At 54.7% G+C, this 21,348-nt stretch overlaps 1 protein-coding gene across 1 annotated transcript in view; it reads left to right on the top strand.

Moving 5' to 3' along the window:
• Nucleotides 1–341: 341 nt before the first annotated feature.
• etfb (electron transfer flavoprotein subunit beta) overlaps nt 342–21,348 on the top strand; it is a gene marked incomplete at its 5' end in the record, with an annotated part of 150,965 nt that continues 129,958 nt past the window's right edge. Inside the window, 3 exons of the mRNA XM_059963198.1 lie at nt 342–594; nt 13,552–13,614; nt 20,893–21,051. Coding sequence (XP_059819181.1) covers nt 342–594; nt 13,552–13,614; nt 20,893–21,051 — 475 coding nt within the window. The remainder of the gene's footprint in view (nt 595–13,551; nt 13,615–20,892; nt 21,052–21,348) is intronic.

The raw sequence follows: 21,348 nt of genomic DNA, 5'->3' as shown, positions 1-21,348 counted from the left end.
GGGCGTAGGGTGTCACGGAGACGGTGAATGGTGTAGGGTGTCTCGGAGACGGGGAGGGCTGTAGGGTGTCACGGAGACGGTGAGGGGTGTAGGGTGACTCGGAGACGGTGAGGGGTGTTGGGTGTCACGGAGACGGTGAGGGGTGTAGGGTGTCACGGAGACGGTGAGGGGTGTAGGGTGTCTGGGAGACGGGGAGGGGTGTAGGGTGTCTCGGAGACGGGGAGGGGTGTAGGATGTCACGGAGACTGGGAGGGCTGTATGGTGTCATGGAGATGGGGAGGGGTGTCACGTAGGCGGTGAGGGGTGTCGAACTCACTGAGGAAGTGATGTAGGAATTAAAGAGTCAGGGAGGGATGTAGGGGTCACAGACAGAGACAGACAAGGTCTCTGCCATCCCAGTTTGACTCCCTGTCTCTTCCCGCACCCAAAACCCAGGAAACGCTGCGGACAGCCCTGGCAATGGGAGCAGACCGGGGGATCCATGTGGAGGTGACGGGTCCGGATTACGAGCGCCTGGGGCCCCTCCAGGTCTCCAAAGTTGTGGCAGCTCTGGCGAAGAAGGAGAATGTGGACCTCATTCTGATGGGCAAGCAGGTAAGTGTTTTCACCCTAAGCCGTGCACATCTACAATTACACAAAGGAATTTCACAAAGAATCTGTGTTGTGATGGACTTGAGGACCTGGGGAAGCTGGGGAGTTCAGGGACCGCCGCCCATGACTGCTGCTTCCAAGGTACATTTAATGTCAGAGAAACGTAAACAGCATCCATTCTGAAATGCTTTGTCTTTGCAACCATCCATGCAAACAGAGGAGTGCCCTAAAGAATGAACGACAGTTAAATGTTAGAACCTCAAAGCCCCCCCCCAGCTCCCCCCTCCCACACGTAAGCAACAGCAAAGCACAATCCCCTGCCCCCACCAGCAAAAAAAGCATCGACGCCCCCACCGAGCACTCAAGCGTGCAGCAAAGCGACAGACTTGCGGTACCCCAGAGACTACCCGTTCACCCGGGATTCGACATACCACACGCTCCCTCTCCCCCTAATGCCTCCATTTCTTAGTCCTGAGCCAGGAGTGGGTCAGTGTAACTATAAATTTGTGAAGAGTGAAATAAATATGCTTCAAAAGTTATCGATCCAGTAATTTTGATTTGTTAACAGGATCCACCAACAGAGTAGAAGTACTGCGGGTTCAGTGGCGGCTCCTGAGCTCCCTGGCTCCCCCAGGTCCTAAAGTCCGTCCTCATGATGCAAATTCTTTGTGCACTCAAACCAAAAGATGTGTGCGTGGCAAACACCTTGGAGGGAACATTGATCCTGGGTGAGATTAGTCCATACAAGCCACATTACCTGCCCCCCGCCCCCAGCTACAGGTCGGTAGGGACTGTTGGGACTCTCCCTTTCCCCTTGGTGAGTGTGGCACCAACATTCCTCGGGAAACTTGACACCATCTGGGAGAAAGCAGCCCTCTCAGTTGAATCTAACCCACCCCTCCTGCCATCACTGGCACATAGTGGCTGCAGTGTGCACTATTCCAACAGCCCCTCCCGCTCACCCACTGCTCTCCATCCAGAAGGATGTGTGTTGTAGTGTGGCAGTGGGACACCAACACCCTCAGGCTCACCCTCCCCGCTGCTTGCCAGGTCTGAACCCTGGTTCTCCATCCCTTTGGTCTGTCATTTCCCTGGTGACCCACCAACACCTTTCCTCAGGACCTGGTCACCCCTTCTCTTCCTCAGCCTTTCCGATGACCACATGGGTATTTCGTTAGTGTGGTGAGGGTCTCTGGCTCTTCCACCCTTTCAGAAAGCGTGTTCCACATCCCAGGAGAAAATTCCGTAAGTTCGTAGGGCATAGGAGCTGAATTAGGCCATTTGGCCCATCGAATCTGCTCCTCCATTCAATCCTGGCTGATCCACTTTCCCTCTTAGCCCCAATCTCCTGCCTTCTCCTGGTATCCCTTCATGCCAAACTAATGAAGAATCTTTCAACTTCTGCCTGAAATATACCCAATGACTTGGTCTCCATGGCTGCCTGTGGCAATGAATTCCACAGATTTCACCACCCTCTGGCTGAAGAAGCTTCTCCTCATCTCTGTTTTAAAAGGACAATCCCTCTGAGGCTGTGTCCTCTGGCTTCAGACTCCCCCACTATGTGAAACATCCACTCTATCAAGGCTCTTCAAAATTCAATGGCACCACCTCTCATTCTTCTAAATTCCAATGAGCAGATGCCCAGAGCTATCAAATGCTCCTTCTATGACAAGTCTTTCAATTCCAGAATCATTTTCGTGAACCTCCTTTGAACCCTCCCCATCAGCACATCCGTTGTTAGTAAAAGGGCCCAAAGTTGCTCACAAGTGACGCCCCACCAGTGCTTTATAAAGCCTGAACGTTACACCCTTGGTATTTAAGTTCTTGTCCTCCCAAAATGAGTGCTAACATTGCATTTGCCTTCCTCACCACTGACTCAACCTGCAGATTAATATTCAGGGAATCCTGCACAGGGACTCCCAAGTCTCTTTGCACCTCAGATTTTTGAAATTTTCTCAATTTAGAAAAGAGTCTATGCTTTTATTTCTTCTACCAAAGTGCAATGACCATACACTTCTCTACACTGTATTCCAAATCAAAGTCCTTCTGTAACTACTTCCTCAAAACTACCTGCCCCTCCACTCATCTTCGTATTATCTACAACCTGGGCACAGAGCTATCAATTCTGTCATTCAAATCATTGACATATAACATAAAGAGAAGGGGTCCCAACACTGATCCCTCAGGAACGCAACTAGTCACCAGCAGCCAAACAGAAAAGGCTCCCTTAATTCCCACTCTTTGCCTGCTGCCAATCAGCCACTGCTAGTATCTTTCCTGTAATACCGTGGCTCTTGTTAAGCAGCGTCGTGTGACAACTAGTCAAAAGCTTTCTGAGAATCGAAGTTCACAACACCCACCCATTCTCCCTTGTCTATCCTGCTTATTTTTTCTAAGAATTCTGACAGATTTGTCAGGCAAGATTCTCCCTTAAGGAAATTATGCTGATTATAGCCTATTTTATTGTGCTTCTCCAAGTACCCATAAGCCACATTCTTTACTATCAAGTTCCTAATGACTGAGGTCAGACTAACTGGCCTATAATTTCCTTCCTTCAAATCTTGACATTTGCAATTTTCCAGTCCTCTGGATCAATGCCAGAATCTATTGATTCTTGATGGATCATTGCTAATGCCTCCACAATCTCTTCATCTGGTCCAAGTGACTTATCTGCCTTAAAACCTTTCAGCTTCCTAAGAACTGTCTCCCTAATAATGGCAACTTCACTCACTTCTGCCTGCTGACAGTGTTGAACTTCTGGCATACTGCTAGTGTCTTCCACGGTGAAAATTGGTGAAAAATACTTACTCAGTTTGTTCACCATTTCCTTGTCCCCTATTACTACTTCTCTAGTGTCATTTTCCAGCAGTACAATATCTATCCTCTCCTCTCTTTTACATTTTATATATCCAAAGAAACTTTTGGTATCCTCTTTACGCTAATATTATTGGCTAGCTTTCTCTGGTGTTCCATCTTTATGACTTTATTTCTGCCTTCTGTTGGCTTTAAGAACTTCCCACCAATGTTTGCTCGACTGTAGTCCCTCTCTTTGGTTTTTATGTTGGTTTTGACTTCTCTTGGCAGCCACAGTTGTGTCATCCTGCCTTTAGAATACTTATTCCTCTTTGGGATGTATCTATCCTGTGCCTTCCGAATTGCTCCCAGAAACCCCAGCCATAGCTGCTCTGCCGTCATCCCTGCCAGTGATCCCTTCCAGTCAATTTTGGCCAGCTCCTCTCTCATGCCTCTGTACTTCCCTTTACTCCACTCTGATACATTTGACTTTAGCTTCTCCTTCTCAAATCGCGTGGTGAATTTGATCATGTTATGATTACTGGCTCCTAAGGCTTATTTTAACTTAAGCTTTCTAATCAGTTCCAGTACATTGCACAACAGCCAATCCCCAACAGCTGATCCCTGAGTGGACTCAACCACGAACGGCTCTATAAAGCCATGTCGGAAGCATTCTGGAAAATCCCCCTCTTGGGATCCAGAACCATTCTGACTTTCCCCAATCTCCATTGAAATCCTCAATGACCATTGTAATATTGGCTTACATTTTCTATCTCCTGTTGTAACTTGCAGACTAAATCCTTACTGCTGTTTGGGGGTCTGTATATAACTCCCATCAGGGTATTTTCACTTGCAGTTCCTCAGCTCTACGCACAGTGATTCAACACCTCCCGATCCTATATCACCTCTTTAGAATGATTTGATTTCAGTTTTCACCCCCTCTGCCTTCCTGCATGTCTTTTCGATACGATGTGTATCCCTGGACGTAATCTCTCAGCTATAATCTTCTTCCAGCCATGATTCAGTGATGCCCACGTCATACATACTAATCTGTAACTGTGATACAAGTTCACCTACCTTATTCCGTATGCTGCGCACATTCAAATATAAAACCTTCAGTCCTGTATTCACCCTTTTCAATCTTGTCCATGTTTTACATTGCAACTCATCCAGTTGGCTGCAATTTTGCCCTATCATCCTTCCTTGCAGTCTCACTACACATTCCCTCTCTGCTTGTAAGCACTCCAGTTCCCATCCTGCTGTCAAATTAGTTTAAACCCTCATGAACAGCTCCAGCAAAGCTGCCCACAACGATTGAGGTCCCCCTCGGGTTCAGTTGTAACCCATACCTTCCACAGAAGAGATCCCAACAATCCCGAAGACATTGGTCCATTTAGCCTGTCGAGTCCGCTCCGATCACTGTACCCCATACTCCAGCCTTCTCGCCATATCCTTTGATGCCATGACCCATCAAGAAATATACTTATGGATTCCCCTCCACCACAGTGTGTGGCAGAGCATTCCACAGATTCAACACTCTCTGGCTGAAAAAAGTTCCTCCTTACCTCTGTTCTGAAAAGTCACCTTTCAAATTTGAATTTGAAACCCAGTCCTTTCACCATAGGAAACATCCTCTCCACATCCACCCTATCCAGTCCTTTCACCATAGGAAACATCCTCTCCACATCCACCCTATCCAGTCCTTTCACCATAGGAAACATCCTCTCCACATCCAAACTATCCAGTCCTTTCACCATAGGAAACATCCTCTCCACATCCACCCTATCCAGTCCTTTCACCACAGGAAACATCCTCTCCACGTCCACCCTATCCAGTCCTTTCACCATAGGAAACATCCTCTCCACATCCAAACTATCCAGTCCTTTCACCACAGGAAACATCCTCTCCACATCCACCCTATCCAGTCCTTTCACCATAGGAAACATCCTCTCCACATCCACCCTATCCAGTCCTTTCACCACAGGAAACATCCTCTCCACATCCACCCTATCCAGTCCTTTCACCACAGGAAACATCCTCTCCACATCCACCCTATCCAGTACTTTCACCACAGGAAACATCCTCTCCAGATCCACCCTATCCAGTCCTTTCACCACAGGAAACATCCCCTCCACATCCACCCTATCCAGTCCTTTCACCACAGGAAACATCCTCTCCACATCCACCCTATCCAGTCCTTTCACCACAGGAAACATCCTCTCCACATCCACCCTATCCAGTCCTTTCACCATAGGAAACATCCCCTCCACATCCACCCTATCCAGTCCTTTCACCACAGGAAACATCCTCTCCACATCCACCCTATCCAGTCCTTTCACCACAGGAAACATCCTCTCCACATCCACCTTATCCAGTCCTTTCACATAGGAAACATCCTCTCCACATCCAAACTATCCAGTCCTTTCACCATAGGAAACATCCTCTCCACATCCACCTTATCCAGTCCTTTCACCATAGGAAACATCCTCTCCACGTCCACCCTATCCAGTCCTTTCACCACAGGAAACATCCTCTCCACATCCACCCTATCCAGTCCTTTCACCACAGGAAACATCCTCTCCACATCCACCCTATCCAGTCCTTTCACCACAGGAAACATCCTCTCCACATCCACCCTATCCAGTCCTTTCACCACAGGAAACATCCTCTCCACATCCACCCTATCCAGTCCTTTCACCACAGGAAACATCCTCTCCACATCCACCCTATCCAGTCCTTTCACATAGGAAACATCCTCTCCACATCCAAACTATCCAGTCCTTTCACCATAGGAAACATCCTCTCCACATCCACCCTATCCAGTCCTTTCCCATAGGAAACATCCTCTCCACATCCACCCTATCCAGTCCTTTCACCACAGGAAACATCCTCTCCACATCCACCCTATCCAGTCCTTTCACCACAGGAAACATCCTCTCCACATCCACCCTATCCAGTCCTTTCACCACAGGAAACATCCTCTGCACATCCACCCTATCCAGTCCTTTCACCATAGGAAACATCCTCTCCACATCCACCCTATCCAGTCCTTTCACCACAGGAAACATCCTCTCCACATCCACCCTATCCAGTCCTTTCGCATAGGAAACATCCTCTCCACATCCACCCTATCCAGTCCTTTCACCATAGGAAACTTCCTCTCCACATCCACCCTATCAGTCCTTTCACCACAGGAAACATCCTCTCCACATCCACCCTATCCAGTCCTTTCACCACAGGAAACTTCCTCTCCACATCCACCCTATCCAGTCCTTTCACCACAGGAAACTTCCTCTCCACATCCACCCTATCCAGTCCTTTCACCACAGGAAACATCCTCTCCACATCCACCCTATCCAGTCCTTTCACCATAGGAAACTTCCTCTCCACATCCACCCTATCCAGTCCTTTCACCACAGGAAACTTCCTCTCCACATCCACCCTATCCAGTCCTTTCACCACAGGAAACTTCCTCTCCACATCCACCCTATCCAGTCCTTTCACCACAGGAAACATCCTCTCCACATCCACCCTATCCAGTACTTTCACCACAGGAAACATCCTCTCCACATCCACCCTATCCAGTCCTTTCACCATAGGAAACATCCTCTCCACATCCACCCTATCCAGTCCTTTCACCATAGGAAACATCCTCTCCACATCCACCCTATCCAGTCCTTTCACCACAGGAATCATCCTCTCCACATCCACCCTATCCAGTCCTTTCACCACAGGAAACATCCTTTCCACAACCACCCTATCCAGTCCTTTCACCACAGGAAACATCCTCTCCACATCCACCCTATCCAGTCCTTTCACCACAGGAAACATCCTCTCCACATCCACCCTATCCAGTCCTTTCACCACAGGAAACATCCTCTCCGCATCCACCCTATCCAGTCCTTTCACCACAGGAAACATCCTCTCCGCATCCACCCTATCCAGTCCTTTCACCATAGGAAACATCCTCTCCACATCCACCCTATCCAGTCCTTTCACCACAGGAATCATCCTCTCCACATCCACCCTATCCAGTCCTTTCACCACAGGAAACATCCTCTCCACATCCACCCTATCCAGTCCTTTCACCACAGGAAACATCCTCTCCACAACCACCCTATCCAGTCCTTTCACCACAGGAAACATCCTCTCCACATCCACCCTATCCAGTCCTTTCACCACAGGAAACATCCTCTCCACATCCACCCTATCCAGTCCTTTCACCACAGGAAACATCCTCTCCACATCCACCCTATCCAGTCCTTTCACCATAGGAAACATCCTCTCCACATCCACCCTATCCAGTCCTTTCACCATAGGAAACATCCTCTCCACATCCACCCTATCCAGTCCTTTCACCACAGGAAACATCCTCTCCACATCCACCCTATCCAGTCCTTTCACCATAGGAAACATCCTCTCCACATCCACCCTATCCAGTCCTTTCACCATAGGAAACATCCTCTCCACATCCACCCTATCCAGTCCTTTCACCATAGGAAACATCCTCTCCACATCCACCCTATCCAGTCCTTTCACCACAGGAAACATCCTCTCCACATCCACCCTATCCAGTCCTTTCACCATAGGAAACATCCTCTCCACATCCACCCTATCCAGTCCTTTCACCACAGGAAACATCCTCTCCACATCCACCCTATCCAGTCCTTTCACCACAGGAATCATCCTCCCCACATCCACCCTATCCAGTCCTTTCAACATTCAGTAGGTTTCAATGAGTTCTCCCCATATTCTTCTAAATTCCAGTGAGTACAGGCCCAAAGCTGCCAAATGCTCTTCATATGTTAACCCCTTCATTCCCGGCATCATCCTCGTGAACTTCCTCTGGACTCTCTCCAATAACAACACATCCTTTCTGAGATATCAAAACTGAGGCCCAAAACTGTTGATAATACTCCGTGTGGCCTGACTAGTGTCTTATAAAGGCTCAGCATTATGTCCTTGTTTTTATATTTTATTCCTCTTGAAATAAGTATCAACATTGCATTTGCCGCCTTTACCACAGATTCAATCTGTAAATTAACCTTCTTGCCTAAGTCCCTCTGCACCTCTAATGTTTGATCTTCTCCCCATTTGGATAATCGTCTACACTGTTGTTCCTTTTACCAAAATGCATTTTCATACATTTTCCAGCACTGTATTCCATCTGCCACTTTTTTGGCCATTCTTCCATTTTGTCTGTCCTGCTGTAAATGCATTGCTTCCTCAGCACTACTAACTCCTCCAACTATCTTCTTATCATCTGCAAACTGTGCCTCAAAGCCCTCAATTCACTGACATTGTGTAGCAGTCCAATACTGACCCCGAGAAACACCACTACTCACGAGCAGCCGACTAGAAACACCCCCCTCTTATTCCCACTTGCTGCCTCCTGCCTGTCAGCCATTCTATTCATGCCAGTATATTTCCTGTAATGCCATAGGATTTTATCTTGTTAAATAACCTCATGTGAGCCACCTTATCAAACGCCTTCTGAAATGGCATCCACTGTCTCTCCTTCGCTGGTTACTTCCTTGAAGAACTCTAACAGATTTGTCAGGGAAGGTTTTCCGTTTCAGAAACCATGCTGACTTTGACTTATTATCATTAGTCTCCAAGTACTTCAAAACTCATCCTTAATAATAGACACCAACACATTCCCAACCACTGAAGCTAGGCTAACTGGCCTATAATTTCCTCTCTTTTGCCTTCTTCCCTTCTTAAAGAGTGGAGTGACATTTACAGTCTTCCATTCCTCTGGGACCATAGCAGAGTCAAGTGATTCTTGAAAGATCATGACCAATGCATCTGTTATCTCTTCAGCAAGCTCTCTCAGGGCTCTGGGATGTCGTCCATCTGGTCCAGGTGCCTTATCTACTTTAAGACCTTTTTGAGTGTGCCTAGCATTTTTTCCTTTGTAGCAGCAATAGCACTCACTCATGGACCTCTGGCACACTGCTCGTGTCTTCCACGGTGAAGACTGATGCAAAATACTCATTTAGTTCTCTGCCATTTCTTTGTCCCCCATTACTACCTCACCAGCATCACTTTCCAGTGGTCTAATATCGACTCTCACCTCCCTTTTTCTCTCTATATAACTGAAAAAAAACTTCTAGTATCCTGCTTATATTATTTATATTATTTCATATTTTCTCTCCCTCTAGCTTTCTAGATGCCTTTTGTTGGGTTTTAACAGCTTCCTAATCATTCAACTTCCCATTCACTTTTGCTACCTTATATGCCCTTTCCTTGTCTTTTATGCAGTCCTTAACTTTCTTTGTCAGCCACAGTTGCCATTTGAGAACTACTTTTTCTGTGGGACATATCTATGCAGTGCCTTGTGAACTGTTTGCAGAAACTTCAGCCATCTCTGCTGTGCCAGTATCCCCCTCCAATCTACCTGGGCAAGCTCCTCTCATGCCTCTGTAATTCCGTTCATTCCATTGTGAGACTGATACATACGACTTACGCTTCTCCTTCGCAACGCAGTATGAATTCAATCATATTGTGATCCCTTCCTCAGGGTTCCTTCACATTAAGCACCCTGATAAGATCTGGGTTATTAAGCAACACCCAATCTAAGATTGCCTTTCCCCAGGTAGGCTGAAGCCATCTCAAAAACCATCTCGTTCTCATTGAACAAATTCCCTCTCTTGTGGTTCAGCACCAAACTGATTTTCCCAATCCCCTGACATTTCGGGGCAGTCTTGGACAAGAGGACACAGCCTCAGGGTAGAGAGGTATCCATTTCGAACAGAGATGCGGAGGAATTTCTTTAGCCGGAGGGTGGTGAACTTGTGGAATTTATGACAGGAGGCCAGGTCATCGGGTGTATTTGAGACAGAGCTTGATAGACCCTTGATTGGACGTGACGGCGAAGGTTACAGGGAGAAGGGTGGGTGTGTGACTGAGCAGGAGAAAGTACGATCAACCATGATTGAATGGCAGAACAGACTCGATGGGCCAAATGGCCTAATTCTGCTCCTCTGCCTTATGGTTCCCCACTGCAGTTGTGACATTATCCACTTTTCCAGCTCCCTTTGCAATCTTGGCTACTATTTGGAAGCCTGTATATGATTCCCATAATGTTTCTTTCACGCTTGCAGTTTCTTAACTCCCCCCACAAAGACACAATATTCTCTGACCCTATGTCACCTCTTTCTGGAGATGTAATTCCATCTCTTACTAACAGAGTCACAGCACCACCTACACCTTCCTGCCTGTCCTTTCAATACAAAGCATATCCTTCGATCATAAGCCCCCAACTATGATGTCTATATTGTCACACCGACCAATCTCTCATTGTGCCGCGAGTTCGTCCCCCTTATTCTGAATACTACATGCATTTAAATACAGCACCTTGAGTACTGCATTCTTTGCCTTTTTGAATTTTGCCTCTGTGGTACAATTTGACTCTTTGCTCGGTCTGCATTTGTACCCAATCATTGGCTTGTCCTTCCTTACATTCACGTTACACCCATCATCTGCTTGTAAACCTGCCCACTGCAGCATATCCTCAGCCACACATTCATCTGCCAAATCATCCTATTTTTACCCTCACTGGTGCATGGCACAGGCAGTAATCTGGAGATTACTACCCTAGAGGTCCTGTTTTTTAGCTTTCTATCTGGTTCCCTAAAATCTCTCTTCAGGACCTCTTCCTTCCTGCCTGCATTGTTCATGCAGTATGTACTAAGACTGGGCCACAGCCCCAGACTCAGAGTCAAAGACCCAGTTGCTGTGGCTCCCCCCACCCCCGCCCCCGATAGGTTTTCTCCCTCAACAATAAACAAATTGGTATCGGTATTTTTGCGGTGAACGGCCATGAGGGTACTCTGCACTGGTTGTCCATTTTGCTTCCTTCTCCTCACAGTCACCCAGTTACCTGCCTCCCGCAGGCTCGAGGTGACTGTCAGTCACTTCTTCGTTCTCCCATATGAGCTGAAGGTCATGGAGCTGCAGTTGCAGTTCCTTAATACCTTCTCTGAGGAGCTGCAGCCCAGTGCACCTGGTGCAAATGTGGTGGGCTGTGAGGCTGGAGGTCTGTCTCCCTGAATTCCCACATCTCACACACAGAACAAAACGCAGCCCCCGGAGCCATTCTCGAGCCAGACTTTGGAATTCATTTGCTACGTCATCTGTATGGCCTCTCCGTGGAACTTACGGTTTTTCTTCGGGTGTGCTGGATTCCAAAACATACTCATGGTTTGAAGGTTAATTGGTCACCGTAAATTGTCCCATACTGACTCTGGGGTTAAATTAGGGGTTGCTTGGTGCAACAGCCCCCATTCCCCCATGTGTCTTGATAAATCAATCAATCTTCTTTCACTCTGCCATCAAATGGTCCATGAACGCTGCCTCACTATTCCTTGTTCTACTGTCTTACACTCCCTACCTTTGGATTGATTTGTGGTTGATTGTAACTTAGTGATTTTATATACAGCAATGTGCCGCTGCAAGGCAAACAGTATGCCGCTGATTTCTGATCTCATCTCATGTTTAAACAGCGACCTCTAATCCTTAAGGATTAACCCATCGGTGCACCCCCTGAAGCCCAGTTTGACCCTGGCTTCCAGTGCTGTCTGCATGTTCTCCCTGTGACCCCATGGGTTCCCCACCACCGTCCCCGGAACTCCCAGTAATTCTATGTCTTTGCTGTGCAGAATTGCAAATTTTGTGACATCTAAATTAGTGATAATGAACCTGATTCTGCTTCTAAAATCCATCCCCAACATCCCCCAATGTCCCGAATCGATTTCCCGTTAAGGTGCCCCAACCGGCAGGCCACCCCAGGTGTAATGCAGGGCTCGGGAGGTCACCCTTCTCTGGTCTTGCAGGTTGAGTTGGTGGTGAAGAAGGCAAGTACAATGTTAGTATTCATTCCTAGAGGACTAGAATATTAAAGCGAGGATGTGACGCTGAGGCTTTATGAAGCACTGGCGAGACCTCACTTGGAGTATTTTGAGCTGTTTTGGATCCCTTATCCAAAAAAGGGATGTGCTGGCTTTGAGAGGATTCAGAGGGGGTTCGGAGAATGATTCGGAGGAGTTTAAAAGAACGAGGAGGGATTTAAAGGACTAGATAGGGAGAATGTTTCCTATGGTGGGTGAGTCTTGACCAGGTGGCACAAACTGAGAATACAAGCACATAAGAGGAGGAATTTCTTTCTTAGACAGAGGGTGGTGAATCTGTGGAATTTATTGCCACAGACGGCTATGGAGGCCAAGTCATTGGAGATATTTAAAGCAGAGGTTGATAGGTTATCGACTAGTCAGGGTTTCAAAGGTTAGAGATAGAAGACAGAAAAGTGGTTGAAAAGGATAATAAATCAGCCATGATGGAATAGTGGAGCAGGCTTGATGAGGCTTGTGCCTTACTGTCTCCGAGGGCTGAACCAGCTGTCCGAGGCTGGGCTGTAAGAGAAATGAGCTGAAGAAGATTGATGGTTGATGTAGCCAGATGTGGGGAGGTGAAATCTGGAGATGCAGCCATTCTGCATGATCGCCAGTGAGTGTCAGGAACTTTTCTCCATTTCCAACTCCTGATCCGTGATACAAGAACAAATGCTTCCCTAAAGGCCATAAACCCTGGAGATTCTGCAGGTGCTGGAAATCCAGAGCAAAACACACAAAACTCAGCAGGCCAGCAGGCATCTAAAGAAATGAACAAGCAGGACTGGAAAGGGAGGGGGCAGAAGCCAGCATAAGATGGATGGGGAGGGGTACAAACTGGCAGGAGATGGTGAGACCAGGTGGGGGTGGAATCGATGTGAGAGGCTGGGAGGTGATAGGTGAAGGACAATTGAACATGGGAGAAATGGAGAGGAACCAGATGAAGATGATGGACAGGTGAGAAGAAAGGATGAGAGGGTAACCGGAATGGGGGATAGAAAAAGAGAGAAGAGGGAGGGGGACAGAAATCAGTACTTTCAGGCTGGAGGCTACCCAAGTGCGATATGAGCGGTTGCTTCTCCTGCCTGTCAGTAGAGGAGGCCAATGCATTTTCGGGGGGAAGCTTGACAGGGGGGCTCATGAAAGGGGGATCTCTGGGAGGGAGATATGGAACTAGGGAGTCCAATTTAAGGGTATGGGTATAGAAGAGTTCCTTGTGTTTGCAGAGGGAGGCTGCCCCCCCATCACTTACCATTCCCTCTGCCTGCCCCAACAGGCAATCGATGATGATTGTAACCAGACCGGTCAGATGACAGCCGCTCTTCTTGATTGGCCACAGGTAGGGAGGAGGAAGGAAGGACATTCAGGGATAAGCACTGTGGGTGGGACGTTAAGAAGGGAGCACTGTGGGAAAGGCAATGAGGGCCCATGGGAGGGCCGGTGATAAGGAAGTGCCTTGGGTGGGGCGGTGAGCGGTGAGCACCATGGGAGTGAGCGGTTCAAAGTGAGCGCTGTGGGAGGGGTGGTGAGGAGGGAGGGGTGGTGAGGAGGGAGTGCGAGGGAGGGGTGGTGAGGAGGGAGCGCTGTGGGAGGGGTGGTGAGGAGGGAGTGCGAGGGAGGGGTGGTGAGGAGGGAGCGCTGTGGGAGGGGTGGTGAGGAGGGAGGACCGGTGATGAGGGAGTGCGAGGGAGGGGTGGTGAGGAGGGAGGACCGGTGATGAGGGAGTGCCGTGGGAGGGGTGGTGAGGAGGGAGGACCGGTGATGAGGGAGCGCCATGGGAGGGGTGGTGAGGAGGGAGGACCGGTGATGAGGGAGTGCCGTGGGAGGGGTGGTGAGGAGGGAGGACCGGTGATGAGGGAGTGCGAGGGAGGGGTGGTGAGGAGGGAGGACCGGTGATGAGGGAGTGCCGTGGGAGGGGTGGTGAGGAGGGAGGACCGGTGATGAGGGAGCGCCGTGGGAGGGGTGGTGAGGAGGGAGGACCGGTGATGAGGGAGTGCCGTGGGAGGGGTGGTGAGGAGGGAGGACCGGTGATGAGGGAGCGCTGTGAGAGGGGAGGTGAGGAGGGAGGACCGGTGATGAGGGAGCGCTGTGAGAGGGGAGGTGAGGAGGGAGGACCGGTGATGAGGGAGTGCCGTGGGAGGGGTGGTGAGGAGGGAGGACCGGTGATGAGGGAGCGCTGTGGGAGGGGTGGTGAGGAGGGAGGACCGGTGATGAGGGAGTGCCGTGGGAGGGGTGGTGAGGAGGGAGGACCGGTGATGAGGGAGTGCGAGGGAGGGGTGGTGAGGAGGGAGGACCGGTGATGAGGGAGTGCCGTGGGAGGGGTGGTGAGGAGGGAGGACCGGTGATGAGGGAGCGCTGTGGGAGGGGTGGTGAGGAGGGAGGACCGGTGATGAGGGAGTGCCGTGGGAGGGGTGGTGAGGAGGGAGGACCGGTGATGAGGGAGCGCTGTGAGAGGGGAGGTGAGGAGGGAGGACCGGTGATGAGGGAGCGCTGTGAGAGGGGAGGTGAGGAGGGAGGACCGGTGATGAGGGAGCGCTGTGAGAGGGGAGGTGAGGAGGGAGGACCGGTGATGAGGGAGCGCTGTGGGAGGGGTGGTGAGGAGGGAGGACCGGTGATGAGGGAGCGCTGTGGGAGGGGTGGTGAGGAGGGAGGACCGGTGATGAGGGAGCGCTGTGGGAGGGGTGGTGAGGAGGGAGGACCGGTGATGAGGGAGGGGTGGTGAGGAGGGAGGACCGGTGATGAGGGAGCGCTGTGGGAGGGGTGGTGAGGAGGGAGGACCGGTGATGAGGGAGGGGTGGTGAGGAGGGAGGACCGGTGATGAGGGAGCGCTGTGGGAGGGGTGGTGAGGAGGGAGGACCGGTGATGAGGGAGCGCTGTGGGAGGGGTGGTGAGGAGGGAGGACCGGTGATGAGGGAGCGCTGTGAGAGGGGAGGTGAGGAGGGAGGACCGGTGATGAGGGAGCGCTGTGGGAGGGGTGGTGAGGAGGGAGGACCGGTGATGAGGGAGCGCTGTGGGAGGGGTGGTGAGGAGGGAGAGCCATGGGAGGGGTGGTGAGGAGGGAGGACCGGTGATGAGGGGTGGTGAGGAGGGAGGACCGGTGATGAGGGAGCGCTGTGGGAGGGGTGGTGAGGAGGGAGAGCCATGGGAGGGGTGGTGAGGAGGGAGGACCGGTGATGAGGGAGCGCTGTGGGAGGGGTGGTGAGGAGGGAGGACCGGTGATGAGGGAGCGCTGTGGGAGGGGTGGTGAGGAGGGAGGAGCGGTGATGAGGGAGCGCTGTGAGAGGGGAGGTGAGGAGGGAGGACCGGTGATGAGGGAGCGCTGTGGGAGGGGTGGTGAGGAGGGAGGACCGGTGATGAGGGAGCGCTGTGGGAGGGGTGGTGAGGAGGGAGGACCGGTGATGAGGGAGCGCTGTGGGAGGGGTGGTGAGGAGGGAGGAGCGGTGATGAGGGAGCGCTGTGAGAGGGGAGGTGAGGAGGGAGGACCGGTGATGAGGGAGCGCTGTGGGAGGGGTGGTGAGGAGGGAGGACCGGTGATGAGGGAGCGCTGTGGGAGGGGTGGTGAGGAGGGAGGACCGGTGATGAGGGAGCGCTGTGGGAGGGGTGGTGAGGAGGGAGGAGCGGTGATGAGGGAGCGCTGTGAGAGGGGAGGTGAGGAGGGAGGACCGGTGATGAGGGAGCGCTGTGGGAGGGGTGGTGAGGAGGGAGGACCGGTGATGAGGGAGCGCTGTGAGAGGGGAGGTGAGGAGGGAAGACCGGTGATGAGGGAGCGCTGTGGGAGGGGTGGTGAGGAGGGAGGACCGGTGAGGAGGGAGTGCGAGGGAGGGGTGGTGAGGAGGGAGAGCCATGGGAGGGGTGGTGAGGAGGGAGGACCGGTGATGAGGGAGCGCTGTGGGAGGGGTGGTGAGGAGGGAGAGCCATGGGAGGGGTGGTGAGGAGGGAGGACCGGTGATGAGGGAGCGCCATGGGAGGGGTGGTGAGGAGGGAGGACCGGTGATGAGGGAGCGCTGTGGGAGGGGTGGTGAGGAGGGAGGACCGGTGATGAGGGAGCGCCATGGGAGGGGTGGTGAGGAGGGAGGACCGGTGATGAGGGAGCGCTGTGGGAGGGGTGGTGAGGAGGGAGGACCGGTGATGAGGGAGCGCTGTGGGAGGGGTGGTGAGGAGGGAGAGCCATGGGAGGGGTGGTGAGGAGGGAGGACCGGTGATGAGGGAGCGCTGTGGGAGGGGTGGTGAGGAGGGAGGACCGGTGATGAGGGAGCGCTGTGGGAGGGGTGGTGAGGAGGGAGAGCCATGGGAGGGGTGGTGAGGAGGGAGGACCGGTGATGAGGGAGCGCTGTGGGAGGGGTGGTGAGGAGGGAGGACCGGTGATGAGGGAGCGCTGTGAGAGGGGTGGTGAGGAGGGAGGACCGGTGATGAGGGAGCGCTGTGAGAGGGGAGGTGAGGAGGGAGGACCGGTGATGAGGGAGCGCTGTGGGAGGGGTGGTGAGGAGGGAGGACCGGTGATGAGGGAGCGCTGTGGGAGGGGTGGTGAGGAGGGAGAGCCATGGGAGGGGTGGTGAGGAGGGAGGACCGGTGATGAGGGGTGGTGAGGAGGGAGGACCGGTGATGAGGGAGCGCTGTGAGAGGGGAGGTGAGGAGGGAGGACCGGTGATGAGGGAGCGCTGTGGGAGGGGTGGTGAGGAGGGAGGACCGGTGATGAGGGAGCGCTGTGAGAGGGGAGGTGAGGAGGGAAGACCGGTGATGAGGGAGCGCTGTGGGAGGGGTGGTGAGGAGGGAGGACCGGTGAGGAGGGAGTGCGAGGGAGGGGTGGTGAGGAGGGAGGACCGGTGATGAGGGATTGCCGAGGGAGGGGTGGTGAGGAGGGAGTGCGAGGGAGGGGTGGTGAGGAGGGAGGACCGGTGATGAGGGAGCGCTGTGGGAGGGGAGGTGAGGAGGGAGGACAGGTGATGAGGGAGCGCTGTGGGAGGGGTGGTGAGGAGGGAGAGCCATGGGAGGGGTGGTGAGGAGGGAGGACCGGTGATGAGGGAGCGCTGTGGGAGGGGTGGTGAGGAGGGAGGACCGGTGATGAGGGGTGGTGAGGAGGGAGGACCGGTGATGAGGGAGCGCTGTGGGAGGGGTGGTGAGGAGGGAGGACAGGTGATGAGGGAGCGCTGTGGGAGTGGTGGTGAGGAGGGAGAGCCATGGGAGGGGTGGTGAGGAGGGAGGACCGGTGATGAGGGAGCGCTGTGGGAGGGGTGGTGAGGAGGGAGGACAGGTGATGAGGGAGCGCTGTGGGAGGGGTGGTGAGGAGGGAGGACCGGTGATGAGGGAGCGCTGTGGGAGGGGTGGTGAGGAGGGAGGACCGGTGAGGAGGGAGTGCGAGGGAGGGGTGGTGAGGAGGGAGGACCGGTGATGAGGGAGTGCCGTGGGAGGGGTGGTGAGGAGGGAGGACCGGTGATGAGGGAGCGCTGTGGGAGGGGTGGTGAGGAGGGAGGACCGGTGATGAGGGAGTGCCGTGGGAGGGGTGGTGAGGAGGGAGGACCGGTGATGAGGGAGTGCGAGGGAGGGGTGGTGAGGAGGGAGGACCGGTGATGAGGGAGTGCCGTGGGAGGGGTGGTGAGGAGGGAGGACCGGTGATGAGGGAGCGCTGTGGGAGGGGTGGTGAGGAGGGAGGACCGGTGATGAGGGAGTGCCGTGGGAGGGGTGGTGAGGAGGGAGGACCGGTGATGAGGGAGCGCTGTGAGAGGGGAGGTGAGGAGGGAGGACCGGTGATGAGGGAGCGCTGTGGGAGGGGTGGTGAGGAGGGAGGACCGGTGAGGAGGGAGTGCGAGGGAGGGGTGGTGAGGAGGGAGGACCGGTGATGAGGGAGTGCCGTGGGAGGGGTGGTGAGGAGGGAGGACCGGTGATGAGGGAGCGCTGTGGGAGGGGTGGTGAGGAGGGAGGACCGGTGATGAGGGAGTGCCGTGGGAGGGGTGGTGAGGAGGGAGGACCGGTGATGAGGGAGTGCGAGGGAGGGGTGGTGAGGAGGGAGGACCGGTGATGAGGGAGTGCCGTGGGAGGGGTGGTGAGGAGGGAGGACCGGTGATGAGGGAGCGCTGTGGGAGGGGTGGTGAGGAGGGAGGACCGGTGATGAGGGAGTGCCGTGGGAGGGGTGGTGAGGAGGGAGGACCGGTGATGAGGGAGCGCTGTGAGAGGGGAGGTGAGGAGGGAGGACCGGTGATGAGGGAGCGCTGTGAGAGGGGAGGTGAGGAGGGAGGACCGGTGATGAGGGAGTGCCGTGGGAGGGGTGGTGAGGAGGGAGGACCGGTGATGAGGGAGCGCTGTGGGAGGGGTGGTGAGGAGGGAGGACCGGTGATGAGGGAGTGCCGTGGGAGGGGTGGTGAGGAGGGAGGACCGGTGATGAGGGAGTGCGAGGGAGGGGTGGTGAGGAGGGAGGACCGGTGATGAGGGAGTGCCGTGGGAGGGGTGGTGAGGAGGGAGGACCGGTGATGAGGGAGCGCTGTGGGAGGGGTGGTGAGGAGGGAGGACCGGTGATGAGGGAGTGCCGTGGGAGGGGTGGTGAGGAGGGAGGACCGGTGATGAGGGAGCGCTGTGAGAGGGGAGGTGAGGAGGGAGGACCGGTGATGAGGGAGCGCTGTGAGAGGGGAGGTGAGGAGGGAGGACCGGTGATGAGGGAGCGCTGTGAGAGGGGAGGTGAGGAGGGAGGACCGGTGATGAGGGAGCGCTGTGGGAGGGGTGGTGAGGAGGGAGGACCGGTGATGAGGGAGCGCTGTGGGAGGGGTGGTGAGGAGGGAGGACCGGTGATGAGGGAGCGCTGTGGGAGGGGTGGTGAGGAGGGAGGACCGGTGATGAGGGAGGGGTGGTGAGGAGGGAGGACCGGTGATGAGGGAGTGCCGTGGGAGGGGTGGTGAGGAGGGAGGACCGGTGATGAGGGAGCGCTGTGGGAGGGGTGGTGAGGAGGGAGGACCGGTGATGAGGGAGTGCCGTGGGAGGGGTGGTGAGGAGGGAGGACCGGTGATGAGGGAGCGCTGTGAGAGGGGAGGTGAGGAGGGAGGACCGGTGATGAGGGAGCGCTGTGAGAGGGGAGGTGAGGAGGGAGGACCGGTGATGAGGGAGCGCTGTGAGAGGGGAGGTGAGGAGGGAGGACCGGTGATGAGGGAGCGCTGTGGGAGGGGTGGTGAGGAGGGAGAGCCATGGGAGGGGTGGTGAGGAGGGAGGACCGGTGATGAGGGAGCGCCATGGGAGGGGTGGTGAGGAGGGAGGACCGGTGATGAGGGAGCGCTGTGGGAGGGGTGGTGAGGAGGGAGGACCGGTGATGAGGGAGCGCTGTGGGAGGGGTGGTGAGGAGGGAGGACCGGTGATGAGGGAGCGCCATGGGAGGGGTGGTGAGGAGGGAGGACCGGTGATGAGGGAGCGCTGTGGGAGGGGTGGTGAGGAGGGAGGACCGGTGATGAGGGAGCGCTGTGGGAGGGGTGGTGAGGAGGGAGAGCCATGGGAGGGGTGGTGAGGAGGGAGGACCGGTGATGAGGGAGCGCTGTGGGAGGGGTGGTGAGGAGGGAGGACCGGTGATGAGGGAGCGCTGTGGGAGGGGAGGTGAGGAGGGAGGACAGGTGATGAGGGAGCGCTGTGGGAGGGGTGGTGAGGAGGGAGAGCCATGGGAGGGGTGGTGAGGAGGGAGGACCGGTGATGAGGGAGCGCTGTGGGAGGGGTGGTGAGGAGGGAGGACCGGTGATGAGGGGTGGTGAGGAGGGAGGACCGGTGATGAGGGAGCGCTGTGGGAGGGGTGGTGAGGAGGGAGGACAGGTGATGAGGGAGCGCTGTGGGAGTGGTGGTGAGGAGGGAGAGCCATGGGAGGGGTGGTGAGGAGGGAGCGCTGTGGGAGGGGTGGTGAGGAGGGAGGACCGGTGATGAGGGAGCGCTGTGGGAGGGGTGGTGAGGAGGGAGGACCGGTGATGAGGGAGCGCTGTGGGAGGGGAGGTGAGGAGGGAGGACAGGTGATGAGGGAGCGCTGTGGGAGGGGTGGTGAGGAGGGAGGACCGGTGAGGAGGGAGTGCGAGGGAGGGGTGGTGAGGAGGGAGGACCGGTGATGAGGGATTGCCGAGGGAGGGGTGGTGAGGAGGGAGTGCGAGGGAGGGGTGGTGAGGAGGGAGGACCGGTGAGTAGGGAGTGCGAGGGAGGGGTGGTGAGGAGGGAGGACCGGTGATGAGGGAGCGCTGCGAGAGGGGTGGTGAGGAGGGAGGACTGGTGATGAGGGAGCGCCGTTGGAGGGGTGGTGAGGAGGGAGGACCGGTGATGAGGGAGCGCCGTGGGAGGGGTGGTGAGGAGGGAGGACCGGTGATGAGGGATTGACGAATGAGGGGTGGTGAGGAGGGAGGACCGGTGATGAGGGAGCGCCATGGGAGGGGTGGTGAGGAGGGAGGACCAGTGATGAGGGAGCGCTGTGGGAGGGGTGGTGAGGAGGGAGGACCGGTGATGAGGGAGCGCCATGGGAGGGGTGGTGAGGAGGGAGGACCCGTGATGAGGGAGCGCTGTGGGAGGGGTGGTGAGGAGGGAGGACCGGTGATGAGGGAGCGCTGCGAGAGGGGTGGTGAGGAGGGAGTGCGAGAGAGAGGCACAGACTGACCGTCTTTCTACCCGACAGGGCACATTTGCATCGGAGGTGAAGGTGGAGGATGGGCAACTGGAGGTGGTGAGGGAGGTGGATGGGGGACTGGAGACAGTATCCCTGCGGCTCCCTGCCGTGCTCACCTCAGACCTCCGACTCAACGAGCCGAGATACGCCACACTGCCCAACATCATGGTGAGCCCCTCTCTTTCACCCTGCGTCCCTCACTCTCAGCCACTCTTCATCACTCCCTCCTCCCTCACTGTCTCACCGGTCTCTCCCTACTCTGTCTCAGCAAGCCGAGACTACAACAGCATGCTGATCCTTTCCATGGCTCGTCATCGAGAACACTGTAGTAAATGTAAATACACAGGACTGACTGTGTAGATCGATCGATTGCATGTCCATAAACTGACAGGACTGTCTGAACACAAGGGAACCGACAGGAAGTGGTAAAGTGCTGCTGGCTGATGGTGTGGGATGTGGAGGGTG

This window comes from Hypanus sabinus, unplaced genomic scaffold (genome assembly GCF_030144855.1).
Source record: "Hypanus sabinus isolate sHypSab1 unplaced genomic scaffold, sHypSab1.hap1 scaffold_979, whole genome shotgun sequence".
NCBI classification, from domain to species: domain Eukaryota; kingdom Metazoa; phylum Chordata; class Chondrichthyes; order Myliobatiformes; family Dasyatidae; genus Hypanus; species Hypanus sabinus.
The sequence above is the reverse complement of the archived record's forward strand: the minus strand, read 5'-3'. Positions and strand labels throughout refer to the sequence as shown.